This window comes from Chenopodium album, chromosome 8 (assembly GCF_948465745.1).
Source record: "Chenopodium album chromosome 8, dcCheAlbu1.1, whole genome shotgun sequence".
Lineage (NCBI taxonomy): Eukaryota > Viridiplantae > Streptophyta > Magnoliopsida > Caryophyllales > Amaranthaceae > Chenopodium > Chenopodium album.
The window spans coordinates 6883920-6901420 of NC_137841.1; the positions used below are offsets into that span (position 1 = coordinate 6883920).

The 17501-nt window shown below is 34.7% G+C and overlaps 2 protein-coding genes across 2 annotated transcripts; both read left to right on the forward strand.

Moving 5' to 3' along the window:
- Positions 1-433: 433 nt before the first annotated feature.
- On the forward strand, positions 434-4793 carry LOC145641679 (U-box domain-containing protein 24-like). The gene is made up of 3 exons (XM_081692587.1): positions 434-1453; positions 1562-1862; positions 3147-4793. The coding sequence occupies exons 1-3, from the start codon at positions 674-676 to the stop codon at positions 4592-4594; spliced, it is 2529 nt and encodes an 842-aa protein (XP_081548713.1). The 5' UTR covers positions 434-673; the 3' UTR covers positions 4595-4793.
- Positions 4794-6480: 1687 nt separating this feature from the next.
- On the forward strand, positions 6481-6804 carry LOC145642690 (mitochondrial import receptor subunit TOM9-2-like). The gene has a single exon (XM_081693862.1). The coding sequence runs from the start codon at positions 6481-6483 to the stop codon at positions 6802-6804; it is 324 nt and encodes a 107-aa protein (XP_081549988.1).
- The last annotated feature ends 10697 nt before the right edge of the window (positions 6805-17501 follow it).

Sequence of the window (17501 nt, forward strand, 5' to 3'; positions counted from 1 at the left end):
AATTTATTTTACTTTGAAAACCAATTAAGAATTCCATATGTGTGTAGAGATCAAAAGAGTGGTAGGGAGGTGACTATCTTATAAAGTTTGTAGGTCTTTTTTTTATTTTATTTTTTATTGTCATGTGGTTTTAAAGTACAATCTTCTTATCTGCGTTAGTGGTCTCTCATACTATCCCTTGTACTTGACTAAAACCAAATGTCATATAAAAAGAACCCGTAACATAAGATTGAATCTCTTCCATCGTTCCACGCGATTCCTTTACTTCACTATAAACCAAGAAAAAACATGTTGAATCCCCAAGAATTCAGTAATTTTAGTGGAGTCAAAAATTTCTACCACACTTGATACGCAACATACTTGGAAAGGAATAAAGAATTGATACTCTTGTAGTCTTATAGACTAACTTACCAAAAGAAAGAGTCCAAGGTAGGCCCTTTCTTACCATTCCACTTCATTTCTTGGCCACAACAGTCAACTTAATCTAACAAAACAGAGTTATACCATTCAATTTTCCTGGAATTTCATTTTAGTCTTGTTTCTTCATCACTCGTTTTCTTCTTCTTCTTCTGTTCTTCATACCAGAATTTTCATTCATCAGCCAAAAATAATACTATAAATAGTTGAAAAAATTGAAAGGGTGATCCCAAAAAACCCAAAAAAAATTTAAAAAATGAAGAAGATTAAGCAAGTTAAAATGGAGACTACAAGAAGTTTCTCAGAGCTAGTGTTAGAGCTTGTTGCATCAGCAGATGAAGTGGTTTCTCTAGCAAAAGACTCTGAAATCGACACGGAAGTTTTAAATGAGTTTGCTATCTACATTGAGAAGCTTTCGCCGATCTTAGACACTCTAAGAGAAGATAAGATGATTATGGACACTCCAAGTATAAGGTCAGCCATAGGGTCCGTAGAAGCCGAGCTTCAACGAGCTCGTAATTGCATTGTCAATAAGAATACATGCTCGAATGATCATCGTTTCGATGTCATCCAACAATTGACTCATGATCTTGGGAGATCATTAGGCCTTTTATTGTTTGCTAGCATTGGGGTGTCCTTAGACTTAAAGGACAAACTTGGGATTTTGCATAAGGAGATGATGAGTGCTAAGTTTGATCATCATTCTTATTGTTGTTCGTCGAGTGAGAGTACTAGCAGGGAGATTGTTGAGGAGATCATGAATGAAGAACAGAGTTACCGCGAAAAGGAAGAGATTATGATCATAGAAAGAGAGGATGTTGCATTACAACTTAAGTATGGAAATGATGATGAGTTTAAGAATTCTCTTTTGGGATTAGAGATAATGATTAGGGATAAAATCGTTGATTGCGAGTGGATTACTGATGAGGGTATTATCCCCATTTTGTTTAATCGAATGGGTTCGAGCAAATGCATTGATAGATTAAGTATAATCAAGGTGCTAAGAAGCATTGCACATGAAAATCCTCAAACCAAGGTACTTACTCTCTTCTATTAAATTTGTTTAACTGTTTTTTGTTTTGGTTTTTTTTTTTTCTTAGTGTACTTAAGCACAATTAGATACTGTACTAATTAAGTTTAACAGGAAAAAATGGCAGATATTAATTCCCTAACAACATTGGTGAAGTCCTTGGCTCGAGATGAGATGGAACGAAGAGAAGCAGTTGGATTGCTGATGGATCTTTCTCAGTTATCTTCAGTTCGACGAAGAGTTGGGAGGATCCAAGGGTGTATAATTATGTTGGTGGCTATATTAAACGGGAATGATCCAATTTCTTCAAATGATGCAGGGAAATTGTTAGCTGGTCTTTCATGTAATACTCAAAATGCTCTTCTTATGGCTGAGGCTGGTTATTTTCATCCTCTAATCCAGCATCTTAAGGAAGGTATAATATACTACTCCGTACTATTCTTTTCCTTAACTTATTTCTTTTGAGGTAAAAGATTAATGCATTAGTTAGTCTAGAGACAACTTGTCCATGAGTACATTCGAGGATACATCTCCAGGACTGTGATTTTCCCAAACCTACTACTCGTGTTTTCCTAGCTTCTTTAGCTGCTTTACTTCCTTTTCTTCTTTGTTCTTTGTTCTTTTTCCCTCCTAAATCTTTTTTAAATTTTAAGGTTGCTTTAATTTTTAAGATAAGATTGATTTTAAGGTTGTTAATTATATATAAAGGGCTGAGTTACTTGTAACTTGGGCGGTCTGATTTATGACTGAGATACATTACAAATTACATATCACAGGTTCTAGTTTGATATTCAGGGGATAATACAGGAAGTATCAAAGTGTAGGCAAATTTTGAAGATCTAGATTATAAAATCAAGTTGTCAAGAACTTTGGCAAAGTTAGTAAAGTAAAGCAACTTGTGAAGCACATTTTTGTTTAATAAAGGCATGTTTTACACCTTTGTATTGTGGCCAAATTAGCTGTTTTATGGATTTTTCATCTAAAAGATTCAAATGGATATCATTTAACTGAGATACTTTTCTTTCAAAAGAAGCTTAGGGAAGAATCACTGGATTTGAATCATACTTAAAACTTTGGAAGGTGGGGATGAGATCTAGTTACTTCACTGCTTTATAGAGCGAGTACCATACAACTTTACTGCAGTCTGACTACTCTTTTTAGGATCTAGGGATCAAGTTAGATTGAGCAAACTTTATAAAATAAGGACTGCATATAGTTGTATACTAACACTTTCGGTTTATCAAAATGATTTTATTTTCTACTGAAGATATACTTTGATGGGAACTCACTGAAGGTAAAGGCTCCGTTTGTTTTGACTGAAAACATTTTCCAGCATACCATCCTCTATTCATTAGGTTGCAAATATATTTCATCACCGGAAAGCTACTATCAATTTGAAATTATGTATTCCACCCCTTCAAAATTGAAAATTGAAAATTGAAAATGGAAAAAAGGATTTGCTCCTAGGAAAACATATCCTTCCAGTCTATAAAATCATAATTAGTTAACAGTCTGACTTAGGTGGAAGACTTCTTGTTCTGCTGAACTTGACAATGGTAAATAAATAGGACTATTGATTGCAGTATTAATGTGACAGGCTCTACTTGCTGTTATGAATTGGTAGTATGAATCTGTAGTTTGAGTGACTGTAAGTAAGAAAATCATACACTAATATGATGAAAGTCATATATTCTTGCAGGTTCAGAAATGAGTAAAATTCTAATGGCAACTGCACTTTCAAGGATGGTATTGACAGAAAAATCTCGAGACTCACTTGGAGAAGACGGTGCAATTCAACCATTAGTCATCATGTTTAAGACAGGAAAGCTTGAAGCAAAGCTTTCAGCCTTAAATGCTTTACAAAATCTTTCCCTCACAACCAAAAATATATCATACATAGTTGATTCCGGTATCCTCCCTCCTCTGCTTCAGCTCCTTTTCTCTGTTACTTCTTCTCTCATGAGCCTCCGGGAACCTGCATCTGCTATCCTTGCAACCATATCATGTTCGGATTCTGTTCTTGAACATAGAGATTTGCCTGATCAACTTCTGTCACTTATAAACTTGTCTAGTCCAAAAATCAAGTGCAATATCCTTCTAGCTTTAAACAACATTCTTTCTCAGCCTAATGTAGCTGAAGTTACAAGCAAAACAACCCAAAATGGCGCTATGCAGCTTTTGCTTCCTCTTATCAATGAAACTGACACCAAAATAAGAGTGGCAGCCCTGAATCTGTTATTTACCATATCGAATAATGTATCCATTGAAGAAAATTATCTTCCAAACATAGTGAATATAATCTCATCTTCATCGTCAGAGGCTGAAAAGGCAGCTGCAATTGGTTTGTTGAGCAACATTCCTCTTTCTGATAAAAAGGCAACTGATACACTCAAAAGGATGAATTTGTTACCTATGCTAGTCTTGTTAATTGGTTCTTTGTGCTCTTCAAGTTCTACCACCACTACTCAATGTTTAGAAGAAAGTATTGCAGGTATTTTTATCAGGTTTACACTACCTTCAGACAAGAAACTACAAGTCTATGCAGCAGAAATGGGAGTTATACCTATTCTAATAAAGATCCTCTCACATGGATCAATTAAAGCCAAATCAAGATCTGCAACATCGCTAACTCAACTATCACAAAGTACCCTTTCCTCTAGAAGGCTAAGGAATTTGCGGTGGGGTTATTGTGTTCCTACGCCTTCTGCAGATGGATTCTGTAAAATCCACAGTGGATATTGCAGTGTGAAAGGAAACTTTTGCCTAATAAAAGCCGGTGCTTTTCCTCCTTTGATCCGTATTTTGGAGGGTGATGAAAGAGAAGCTGATGAAGCAGTGTTAAATACCATTGCCACTCTATTGCAGGATGAAATTTGGGAAGATGGAAGCAATTTCATAGCTACAATATCAGGTGGAGTGATGGCTATTATTAAGGTGTTAGAAGTAGGAAGTGTAAAGGCTAAAGAAACGGCATTATGGATATTGGATAGAGTTCTTCGGATTGAAGAATTTAGATCGAAGTATGGAGGTTCAACTCAAGTGGTGTTAATTGATCTTGCTCACAAAGGGGAGCCTTCTTTGAGACCCCTGGTGGCTAACATATTGATGCAGCTTGAATTGCTACAAGATCAATCCAGCTACTTCTAGTCAATGTTTTGATAGGATACATTATGTAATATTTATACTCTTTATTACTCCTGTATAATTGTTTTGTGCAGTGGATTGGATCATTTAGGCTTGTGAGCATATATAATAGAGGAAATGTAAGGAATGGTATTTATCAATGGATGTAAATTATGTGCAAAATCAGTCTATGAAAGAAAATGACACGATTTGGAACCTTTTATTGAAATCTTACTAATACTTGTATATTTATCTGTGTACGACTTTATGATACACGAAAAAGCAGCATCAAGCACCAGTGCAAGCACCTTTTATCTTACAAAGAAAGAAGAAAAGTTTACTTCAACATACAAGAAGGTCAAGAAAAACTACGCCATAACAAAATCAATTTCACACCCTGAACTCTTTTCAAAATAGCTCAAAAGCAGGAAGAACTGACCAGCAGGGCAGCAGGACACAATTCTCTGACTAAGAGCCAATTCTAGCAGAGGTGACCATGAGGCCATGATGGATTCCATTGCCTCGACCTTGCTTTGTTCGTAAAAAAATGTACTCTATAGAGTTGATGGAAAAACCCCTATATTCATATGAGCACTCCTAGGAGATCAGACCACAAATGGACCAATGTTAAATGCAAACTTTTAGAAGCATTATAACTACATGACATATGTTATGTATGATAGCAATTACATAAGGTTTATTGTGCAAGAAATGCTGGCTAATTGGAATCAAACTTCATTCATGAAAGTATTATTGACAAAGCAAGCAACTAAGGTATTGAAATCAGCTAAAACTAAGTGTGACAGAAGAAAACTCGAAAGCCAAACTGTGAGTTGAACTGTTTCCCAGGGATGCCCCAATCATTAGCCCTCAGATGTGCTCCAATCCAGTAACTGGATTGCTGCATAACTTGATCATAACAAAAATACCAAGTATTTACCAAGCATGCATTTTCACAAGTTATTATGCTTCCGTGAGCTTAGGTGAGGATGTAAATGAGTCAAGTCGAGCTGAGTATAACACCACCATCATACACCAAATTCCAGCCTAAAACTCGACTCATGGTCCCAAATTCTAGCCTAGATATCGACTCATGGTCCCAAACTTCTAGCCTAGACACAACAGAAGATACTAATCATTTATGACAAGTTATTATAGGGCGAAACTAACTTCTTCATTGCCAATAGGGAAACTAGAAAAGTAGACCTTTAGGAGTTAGGACATGGTTAAGTTTAAGTACTTAAACCAAGAGTAACACGTACATTGACAAGGTATATTAGAAGTATATGTATGTGTCCGTTGTCCTTTATTTTGTGGTGCATTAATTAAATGTGTCATCGTTTTGTATTATGTACGAGTACTTCGTATGTATCAATTGGTGTTGGTAATCGAAATTATTATGTTTTCCTGAGCTTTGAGGTATTTCGTTACTCGTTTTTGTGAATTATAGATACGATAAAACATATTCATGTGATGTATATTTTATTTAAAATTTTTTTTTTTTTGAATAATGTATATTTTATTAATATTTACTTTTTTTTAATATAATTTTATAATGTTGATAATTAAAAATATTAATTGTTAAAAATATGCGTTGGCAAGTGTAATAGTAAAAAAGTGTCAATTAAAAAAAAGGAGAAAATATTAATTTTTGTATGAAAAGACAAAACAGCCCTTGTGCACTACAAAAAGTCCTAGCACTATTGCAAGTCTTGACAGCCTCAAAGTCTTGTACATTCTAGAACGAATCCCTAAACCCCCAACAAAAACCCTTCTTCTCTTCTTCTTCTTTTATTATTTCCTCTCTTCTCTCTTTTCTCTTTTCTCTTTTCTCTTTTCTTTCTTCTTCTACACACAGAAAAACATTCACAAAAATCAAGTCCTAAATTCATCAATCAATCAATCAATCAATGGCATCAAAAAACATCGGAAGAAAACGAATAGGATCAAGCAATGACAACAACAATGGAGGAATATTAAGCAGAGTTACAACAACAGTTACAAACTCACCCATCTACCAAAAAACCCAGCAAACTGCTAGCAATGCAGCAAACAGTACAAAGAAGCTGCTTAAGAGCACTGGTAAAGCTGCTTGGATAGTTGGCACAACACTCCTTGTCCTCGCTCTTCCTCTCATCATCGAGCTCGAGCGCGATGCTCAGTTGGATGCTTTGGAGCTTCAGCAGGCTAGCCTTCTTGGCACCCCTCCTCCTGCTGCCCCCAATTCTTATTAAATTTTATTTCTTTGATTTTAGTATTTTTTGGGTTTTGTTGGGGTTTTAGGGTTCTTGTTTTGGTATAATCTCTGGGTTTGATTTGATATTTTAGTTGACTAAAAGTATGAAGGAACTAAGGAGTTATGGTTTTTTTTTAATTATATTTTGGGCTTAATATTCAGATGTTATTTTTATGTGATTTAGCCTTTTTTTTTTCAATGGTATAATAATGAAATTGGACCTGCTTGCTTTGCTAATTGGTGTTTATTATTTATGATGAATTATTACATTTGATTTAATTTTTTATGGGTTCTGAATATCCTTCTGCTGTGAAAAAATTGAAGGTTAAAGCTGTGTTCTTGTTTAATTTTGGGTTTGTATGATTCTACCTTCTGCAGTGAATATCCTTCTGCTATGAAAGAATTCTGATGAAGGTGCTCTTAGTTATTTTGCTATTTCATCTGTAGTTTGAATGTGTGATGATTTTGATTAAAGGTCTTGTTTTTGTTTAACCTTATATTGATTTTTGTTACAGATTTGCAGGGGTTTTATGTTGGGAACTTGGGGTTTTAGGGCAATGTAATTTTTATTGAAAAATTTCTGACATTTTGGTGTGTTTGTATTATTTTACTGCTCTTATGTTTTGATGAATAGACATTAGACAATGAAACATTACCGATTGAAAGACTTCTTATGAATAGGAAAATTTGCTGTTGTGGTGAATTTGATAGTGAGTTTCAAGGGCTTTGAAATGAATGGACCCTGACATCCATTTGGTTGATTAGTTGGAGGAGGATTACAGATATAGAGAAAAGAAGCCAGTGATTCGAGTTCTTTTGCTTTTGAGGTCTATTGAAATTAGGCAATGGTTGTTATGTTGAATACGGCAGCACCTAGGTGTATTAGGAAAACTTTAAGCTGTCATTAAACCAAAATTTAAAGAGGGTATAGTGGTATACAAACTAATATGGCATTGTTTAATCTGACATATGCTTGTTTTGAAACTGTGATTCTTGGGAAACTAGAAAATTAATGTGGGAAATTGATGTTTGGTACTTTCTTTTGTTAAATGAGGGGGGCTTGCATGATGCAACTGGTGGATATACTATGAAGTATTGGACTGTTGATTTCGGTCATGAATGTGACTTATGTGAGGATCATATCAGAAGGGCTTGTTCATTTGCACCTCTTTCACATGCCAACTAGACTTATATATTTGTGTATATATTTTATAACTGCAACAGTTTCTTGTTATTGAAATGAGATGAGGAGATCAAAATGAGAGTAGAAGCAAACAACTTAATCACCCTTCAAATGACCTTTCTGCAGGATCAAGAATCTGATGTTAGCACCCATCAACTCTATGCAAAAATTATATGCTTTGTGACTTTGTCTCCTCTGATATTCATAAATATCGTCCCTGATTTGGTTCTGTACCCATTACTATGTAGGCTCCTTGTTCTCATTAGCCTTTCATGGCCATCAAAGATATTTGTCCTGTTCCAAACCCTTAAGGAAATCATAATGACCCGACATCACAGTTTTATGTCACTTGGCTATTGTATAGTCCGTTTCTAGTCTTATATTGGGATTGCTCAAGTATGGTTGTGCTCCGTATAATTTTTTCTTAGGATTCACATGATTTACCATTGCTCTTAAGCGTGGGTTATGGGTATTTGGCTTAGTTTAGTCTTTGAAATAGATGTTGTTTTGGGACCTTTTTGGTGTCCTGTTGTTATTTAGTTAGACTGTAATTAACATGTTTAGTTTGGATTTCAGTTGTGTGTTGTATGATTCTGTTGACTCGAATGAACAATACAAGAGGGGGGGGGGGGGTGAATTGTATTGTAGAGGAACTAGGGTAATTTTTGCAGAATTTATAAAGGAACTCAAACAAAAACTAAAAGTGCAAAGAGAGATTTTACGTGGAAAACTTTTTGGCCCTAATCAAGAAGAAAAACCACGACCACAAGGGATTTTAAACTCAACTCTTAATAATAATAGGGCAAACAACCTATTACAAATTAAGACTCTAAACTTAAGTTCCTCAACGAACTCAAGCACCCTTCAACTGATCCCCTCAATCAGTTGATCTCGCTAACTCTCTCTTTCTCCTTGCTTCACTTAAAGCAATAAAACACTCTTAGAGTTTTCTCAAACTCTATCCCAATACAACTCAAGATTAAACTCTAAATTGCTAAGTACAAAGACACTCAAGGACTTAAGTGGATTATGACTCTTTTGAAAGCTAAAAGACCGTAATGCTCAAGTATATTTTTCTCAACAGAAAACCGAAGCTATTTATAGAAAAATTAGGAAGTTAAAATAATCGTTGCCTCAATCACCACTCAACCACAACTTATTTTGACAAAGTAAAACACACGTTTAAGAGAATATTTTTCCAAAACAGATTTTTCAAAGAATAGGATAAAATCAAAATAGAAAATCTTTTCACAAAAGATATTTTAACTTAAAAGATATTTTCGAAAATTAACAAGTTAAAATATGAAAAATAAAATCTTTATCATAAATAAATTTAAATCCACTTAAATCCTAAATTATCATTGTATTATCATAAATACAAGAAGCCTAAAATAAAGATAAAATACATTAGACTCCTTGAACTCTGCTGAAGCTTCAGCTCCTCACTCAAGAAACTTGCCTTCGAAGCTTCAACTTTGGAGCTTCAGTTCCTCACTAAAGGAACACGACTTATGATTGATTTCTTTATCCTCACATAGCTGACTTAGACCTTGTGTCATGCTCCCTTCTTACTCCATAATTTCATAGCATAAACCTATCATTAATCAAAGCTAAAAACGAGGTTCCTTGAGTCATCATCAAAACATAAGGTCAACAGATTCATTGCCCTCATGTTTAGGCATGTTATTACTCTATCAGACTATCAAGGCAATTTATATTCATTAGGACTTTGTTTAAGAGCTATTTTGATTTTGTTTTGCATTTGTGATGGTCGTGTTATGGATTATCTTACCCTGAAAAATTATGCCTTATTTTTAAGGAAATGATGAAAGAAAACGATGAGCTTATGCTTATTTGTGAGAGATGTGCTTTGGCGTAATATTGGACTTAACATACTTGTTGACGAAGCTTGACAAGAATCCTTCTGTTTTTTTTTTGTTTTTTTTTTTAAATGTAAGAAAATTTACACTTGGTATGTCTGTTGGGTAATTGTGGCCCAAATTTTATGGTCCAATCCTCTACAATGTCGGTGCATGCATATTATAACTTTTGGTTTGAAGTCTTGATCTTGATTATTCTAGACGAAGCATAATCTTCTAGAATAATACACATTACTCAAGTAATGCCGGTCAACTCAAGGAAAGAAGCTAATACGATCATATGCAACTTTGAAATTTTTTATATCTCACAAATAATACTCAAAATTGCATATATTACAATCCGGAGGTAGTAGATGATTCTAGTATTAAAGGTTCGAGAATAATCTTGAAGGTTTTTGCCGATTTTATCTACTACTTATGCACCACTATATATATAAGGGAGTTTGACATATACAAAAACAACAAGAAACCAAATACACAAAGAGCCACACACAAAGAGAGTGAGAGATAGCTCAAGCGGTTAGAGCTCCCCTCCCGATTTCAGGAGATTGGGGAAAGATAATGGTGAATTGGTGCGTGTGATGATTAGAGAGAGGAATGAAAATTTAAAAAGGGATGAAAATATTTGTTGCACAGAATGTGTAACAACTATTTTTGATAAATTTTGCACATAATATGAAATAGAGGTAGTGCATTAAATGTTTTAAAGATTATTTAAACTTATTATTGTTATAAGGATTGGCAAATAAAGCGTGTTATTATTCTTATTACAAAATTTATATACATGGTTGTTTACCTGTTATAAGGTGAACTATTGACATGTTTGATGAGATAAGATACATATTTGAGTTGCGCATTTGAAGTATTATCAATCACTTATTCCATAAAATAACTCATTATATCATTTTTCTAATTAAAAATTGAGGTTTGAGCGTTATTATTTTGACAAATATGTCATAACTTACCCACAAAATAACCAATTAAACACTCATTTTATATATCAAAAACTTAATTGATCTACCAACATCGCTCACTAATGTGACGATTAAAAGCAAGTAATCCTCATGTGATTCCGTTTGCCACAATCTAAATCACCTACTTTTTTCTTGCTCTCATCCTTCCAACACTTTTGTCTTACCCACCAAATCATTTGAACTCATTTTTTTTATATAAAATATTCTCTTTTAATTTCCTTTGAATAAAGAAAAAAACATCTTATCAGAATCAGTAATATTGTTAGGATCAAAATGTCTAACTATTTTACCTTCATCAATATTGGTATTATAGATTTTCTTTGATTTTTTTGTTGACATCGGACAATCTGCAAAACAACTAGTAATATCACTCCATAAACTAGACAAAAATTTGAACTAAAATTTCTAAATCATTTCGACAAACACCTTGCATGCAATTAATAATATTGCAAAGAAACACAAAACAGAAATGGAAACCCTAATATATAAGACAACATCAGTCCAGAAACTAAATAAAAAGATGCACTAAATTTTCAAGAAACACCTTGCATGGAATCAAAAATAACGTAAAGAAACAAAAAGAAAACTCTAGTAAATAAGACTCAACATTACTTGGCCAAACATCAAAACTAAATTAAAAAATGCACTAAAATCTCTAAATCTTTTCAACAAACACCTATTAAATAACACTCAACATTATTAAGCCAAATATCAGTCTAGAATATGAATAAAAAAAAAAAGCACCAACAGACACCTTGCATAAAATTTAGAATATTGCAAAGAAACTTTGATACTATTTCAACTCACAGAACACCTTTTAAATTAGAATCGATTTATGATGATCAATAGTCGTTTATAAGTCAATACCTGTTAGCATTGAATATATCTAGCCTCCATGCATCAAACTTTTAAATTTAGGGTGTGTATGTTATACTAGACTTTTTTTTCGTTCAATACACGAATTATTTCATATAGATTTTTTTCTTGTGGTTTTTTAGAAGAGTTTTACTTTATTTAATGTTTTACGTAATAAAAAAAACTCACCCTATCTAAAACTCTCATACTCAATATATAAACTACAATAACTCTTTTTTTTTTTTTTGGCAAGGCGGTGGATGAGCTAAATAATCAATTTTAACGAACTAACTCAAAAACCTTCAATATTACACCTTATAAAATGAAACTAGGGGCATATAGTAATGTAAAAATATAGCATCAACAATGTATGATGGTCAGCAATCCATTTTATTTTTTTGGAAACTTAACAACAAGTATGATTCGTGTAAATAATTTTTCATTGTCTATACTACCTAGGTTACAAGTTGTTAAATACTGCCTTTAAAACTGATTTAGCTGTATGATTACTATCTCTAGCAATTTTTCGGCTGATTAGTCTAATTATGATGTCATTTATCAACCTAAATGTAATTTATGACATATTAATCTTGTTATTGAGGCCTATGAATCACTTTATTAGCTTGTAAGTTATGGCGTCAATTATAGATTGAAAAATGTAATTTGTGTCATTTTAATCACTTATTAATGGATTTCCACTGCTAGCCTAAATGTAAATTAGTTTTAAGGCAATAAGCGATGTCATAATTAAGCTAATTTGCTGGAAAATAATTTGATAAACTTTAAAAGATTGGGTTTATAATAACTAACTCATATCAAGTTTTACGAATATAAAACCTTCAATATAATTTCTTAATGAAAAATAATCCACATGCTATTAAGAATCAATGATCATGTCCACATTATTATGAATTTACCGTCTCTGAAAATTCTACTCCATTATTACCCTTATAAATTAGACGTCTCAAACGCCCTTTATCTAACACTTTAAAGTTATTACCTAAAAAGATCGTTCGTGCTCATTTATAGTCTTATACACAAGCCGTAAGCATAAGCTACCCTCTTCCGATTTCCAAGTCCACTAAACTCACAAAGTCTTTTATTGGATAGTATTGTACACGTAAATTTTTTATTTTTTGACAATGGGAACTATATAAATGAAGAACGAGACAAATTACAACCTATGGGCAAGTAAAACTCGCAAACATCGCAAACTAAAACCTAACAAACATACCAAACCAAGCAAATACACAAAAAACCAAAGGAAGCCTTGTATTGTGGCTGAGGCAACACACCTTAAAGAAATCCACTAGCAAGACATGCCACTTACCACCAGAGGATCGACGAAGAGTAAGATAAAACCCAAGCCATGCATCATGTGATCATACCAATTACTACGGAGCTTGGAGAACCATAAAATTCTTACCAAATCCTTACCGTGGACCTAGAAATGCCAAATGAACCGAAAACCTCAAGATGGACATTTAGTGCAAGATAAAACTAGTGAAGGGAATAATTTTGAAACTTGTAATGACACATAAGCAAATGTGCGATGGAAATTGCGGAGAGATGTAACGACCGAAAGTTGAATGCACCTTGTTGCCGGGAAAAAGAACCTTGACACAATTTCACTCCCAGGGAAAAACATAGTTACTTCCTAGGAGTCCAGGAACACAACCAAGAGAGTCGTACGATTGAACGACTCTTCCTTGAGAAACCTTGCACCAAAATGCAGGTTCTTCTCTTACAACTCTACCTACCGAGAGTGCAAGAAAATGGAGGACCTTGCTTAACCCAAACATTAAAGATGGGGCGCCTCCTTCGAGATTTAGATTAACAACGATGACGACTGACTTTGTCATCACTAACACCAATATTGGGACAATGGTAGCCGATTGAAAACCCAAATCATCCCACAACCTAAAACCTACAGGAAAAGCAAACAAACCTCTCCCCTCAAAACCACCCTTCCCCTGCAAACTCCAAATGCAGGGTAAACCCTCCGCCTACACAAGCAACTCAAGCCCCTGGAAACCAAAACACAGAATTCTAACCAAACCACTAAGGGGAAACACACACCCATTTTGAAAGCTCCCCCTTGCCCAAAAGCTTGCAATTCCCAGGATAACGAAGTCCCATCCCGAAAAAGCAATTAAATAGACCACCAACCTCACAAGCTTGCCCAAACTAACATCCCCTAAACCCAAGAGGAAACCCAACCAGCCAAGCTCCAAAACACAATAACACCACTTCGAAAGCCTCCATAACTAGAACAACCCTTTGAAACTCCAACTCATGGACAAACAGAGCAAGAGTATTATTAAAAACCAGAAACCCAAACAACAAACTAAACAAGGACAACAAGTATAAGCTAAAGCTAAACATGAACTAAAACTAGAACAAACCAGAGCAAAGAAATTTAACAAATACCCATAAATTCGTGAGTTCGAAAGAAACAGTGAGTACTAGCAAACTACCCATCGGCGGAATCAAAATCGAACATAACAACAAGTTATCAAGGCCAATGCAAGAAGACCCCTCACCTGAATCGAACCTTCAATTAAGGGAGGAAATCCTATTCTTAAATTCACCTTTACTGTCGGGAAATAATTAACATAATTCCTTTCAATGACGGCGTTAAAATTAGCCTCGACTCCTTGATTCGTTGGATTATTATAATCTCAAACACTTGATGACACACTTAAACCTGTAGAACTCCACGATGAACTTGAAAATGAAAGAACTGCAACTCCCCTGTTTTCTTTGCCAAGGATCTATCGCTTTAAAACATAAAACAAAATTAAAAAAACTATTGAGAATAAGACCTGCTGGCGATGGCTAAGAGGGAAGCGCCAATCGTCGGCGAGTAGGGGTTGAGAAAAAGGACGAAGCGGTGTGGCGGTGGGAGGATAAGCACATGGTTCGTAGAGAGAGATAGCTATTTAGATAAAGTTTGATACTTTTTACTATTGAGTATTGTACAAGTAATTAAGATACACAATATACTCGAATTTAATCTCCATCATTGACTCATTGCTTATATCGCTCAATCTAGGCATTCTAGCTTTTATGCCTGCAGAAAAAAAACCCCTTTATTCTTGTGTATTACTTCCTCCATTCTTTTTTACTTAACTCGCTTTGACTTTTACACTATTCACCATCTTTTCTTTGACCGTCTTTTGTTAATAATATGTTGGGACTTTTTAAATTCGTCTCAATAAGTATTATCATAATATATAACATTTAATATTTTTACAACAGAATAATTGAAGTTATAGATCGTTAAAGTTTTAAATTGACAAGCATTATAAAAGAAACGGATCAAGTAAAAAAGAACCGGGGTTGTTACCAATTGCCCCTTGAAGTTTCATTCATTTACTGGACTACCACCATTAGAGGTGTCAATTCGGATAACCGGATGAAGTTTGGGTCGGGTCTATTCGGATCGGATCCGTTCAGGTAAAATATGTTCGGATCAAAATTATCCTTTTAACTCGGATTGGGTCAAATTCGGGTAGGGTCAAATTCTAGTCATGGTCTATCGAGTTCTCGGATACGAGTCGGGTCAACTTCAGATCGATTCACTTTCGGTTCGGATATATTTGGATCGGGTTTAAAACGGGTTTAGCCGGGTAACTTCGGGTCGGATGAATTTGGGTCGGGTTGATTTCGGTTCGGATGATTTCGGTTCGGTCAAGTTCGGTTCGGTCAATTTCGATTCAATTCCTTTTTGTGTTTGGCTAGATTTTGGTCCAGTTGACCAAATTCATATCCAAATAAGGTTATTTTTAGGAAAATTTCACATTTGCTACCAGGAAAAGGACCCTAATTCACATTTGCTACCCCTTTAATTTTTTATTTTATTTTACTACCACCCAAATCCCAAAATTTTAGATATCACTACCATTTGACGGATGTCGTTACTATTTCCGTTAGTGAAGCCCAACCACCGTCCAACCACCTCACTGCCACCGCTCAATCTTCAACCACCTTCATTTCCACCATCCAACCTCCATTTCCCATCAACGCCGGCGCCCAAAGAATCCCACGGCAGCCGCGGAACTCCACCAGCAGCCCACCTCCTTCCCAAACGCCACCAACACCTCCTCACCTTCACACAACCACCAAGAACAAACCCCTTTCCCAGCCCGGTTCCAGCGAACACCTTCACACAACCACGAATAAAAAATGGCCCCATTCCCAGCCCGATTCCAGCTCGAACCCTATTCACCCATCAGCGCGGAGGTTCTCCAGCCAGCCACAAATTAAATCGCAAACCCTAGTGTAGACACCCATTTGTGTCTCCCCAAAACCAAACCCAGTGATGAGTACCTTTCACGTCGAATCATAATCGAATGAAACGAAAGTGTGGAAAGGTCTAGTGTTGCGGAAATTTTTTATTTCTTTTCTCTTCTCTCTGTTTTTGAAAACTTTATTTTAAGAAAACAGTCAATCCAGTTTGGTTGGTCCATGATATGGGTCCAATAGTAGTGTATTTGGATGGGGCTTGCAAAGACCTTTCCAATGATATATTATAAGCCCAATTCCGATGAATATTGAGGAAGTTATGGCCAATTTACTAAACTGGGCCCGGTTTAGCTTTATATGCGGCCCAATGATCTAGGTGAGGGCCTAATATGATTTATCATTCCTAATGCAATTAGGAATGGTTTTAGTCTTCTAGAATCTTCTAGAAGGTTCTTTTCATTCCTAATTCAATTAGCATTGATAAGTTGACTTTGTTGACTTTTCAGAGTTTTAATCAAAATCAAATAGCATTTTCGAAGAAATTATATTATTTTATCCTCCAGTACGGTAAACTTATCGGATTTTCGAAAACGCGTTAAAATCAAGACTGGCGTCCAACCCCGGGCCTTGGCGCCAGGCGCTAGCCACTGTTGCCTGGCGCCAGCTAGCCAGGGTTGGCGCCAACCTCGTTTCCTGAGCGTCAGACTCTATTTTGTTAAATTATCTTTTTTGGCTGATTTTCTCTATAAATATCGTATTCAAAACTCCGTTTTCATTCACCAATTCTCCTCATTCACAAGTTTCAATTCTTTAATTCATCTCTTTCTTACTTTGTTTTCATACAAAATTCCGCATTCACAAGATCAAGAAACACCTAGCCATATTTGAAGTTGCCTTCGCCCTAGACGTGAAAGGTTTAATTTCTGAGGGTTTGGTCCCAAATCTCTCTTTCAATTATTTAATTTAATTGTTTGTTTATTATTTTCCTTGAAGTTACTAACGTGTGTATTCTATTATTAGAAAGAGGTACGAGGCATCAAAGTAAGTACTTTAATTGATTAATTGATATTATGATGTAGAAATCATGTTTATATTGTTATTATGATATTCCTAGTATCATGTCTAGGGTAATTTAATATTAAATATGATTGTTACGATGCTTCCTATGTTCTCTTCTTAATATTTATGATTGTTAGTATCATGTTAGGGTTAAAGATTTGATTTTTATTGCTTAGTGACATGCTAGGGTTTGTTATTAATCTTGTTAGTACCGTGCCTAGAATCTTGCTATTATTATGCTTTAATATTAACATGAACATGATAATTATTATAATTGTTATAATTTATGATGATTATGTATATTATTATTATTATTTTGATGATGATTATTTTTATGTTGCTTGATGCTATTTATTTATTGCTTGATCACCTTTATTGCATGTTTAAAGGGAATTCGGTACTTGTAATCACGCTTAATAAGATAATTAATAATCTTGTTTAGGGTTAATTGTGATTATAATTCAAGTGATCGCCAATAATAGATTTATTTGTGCAT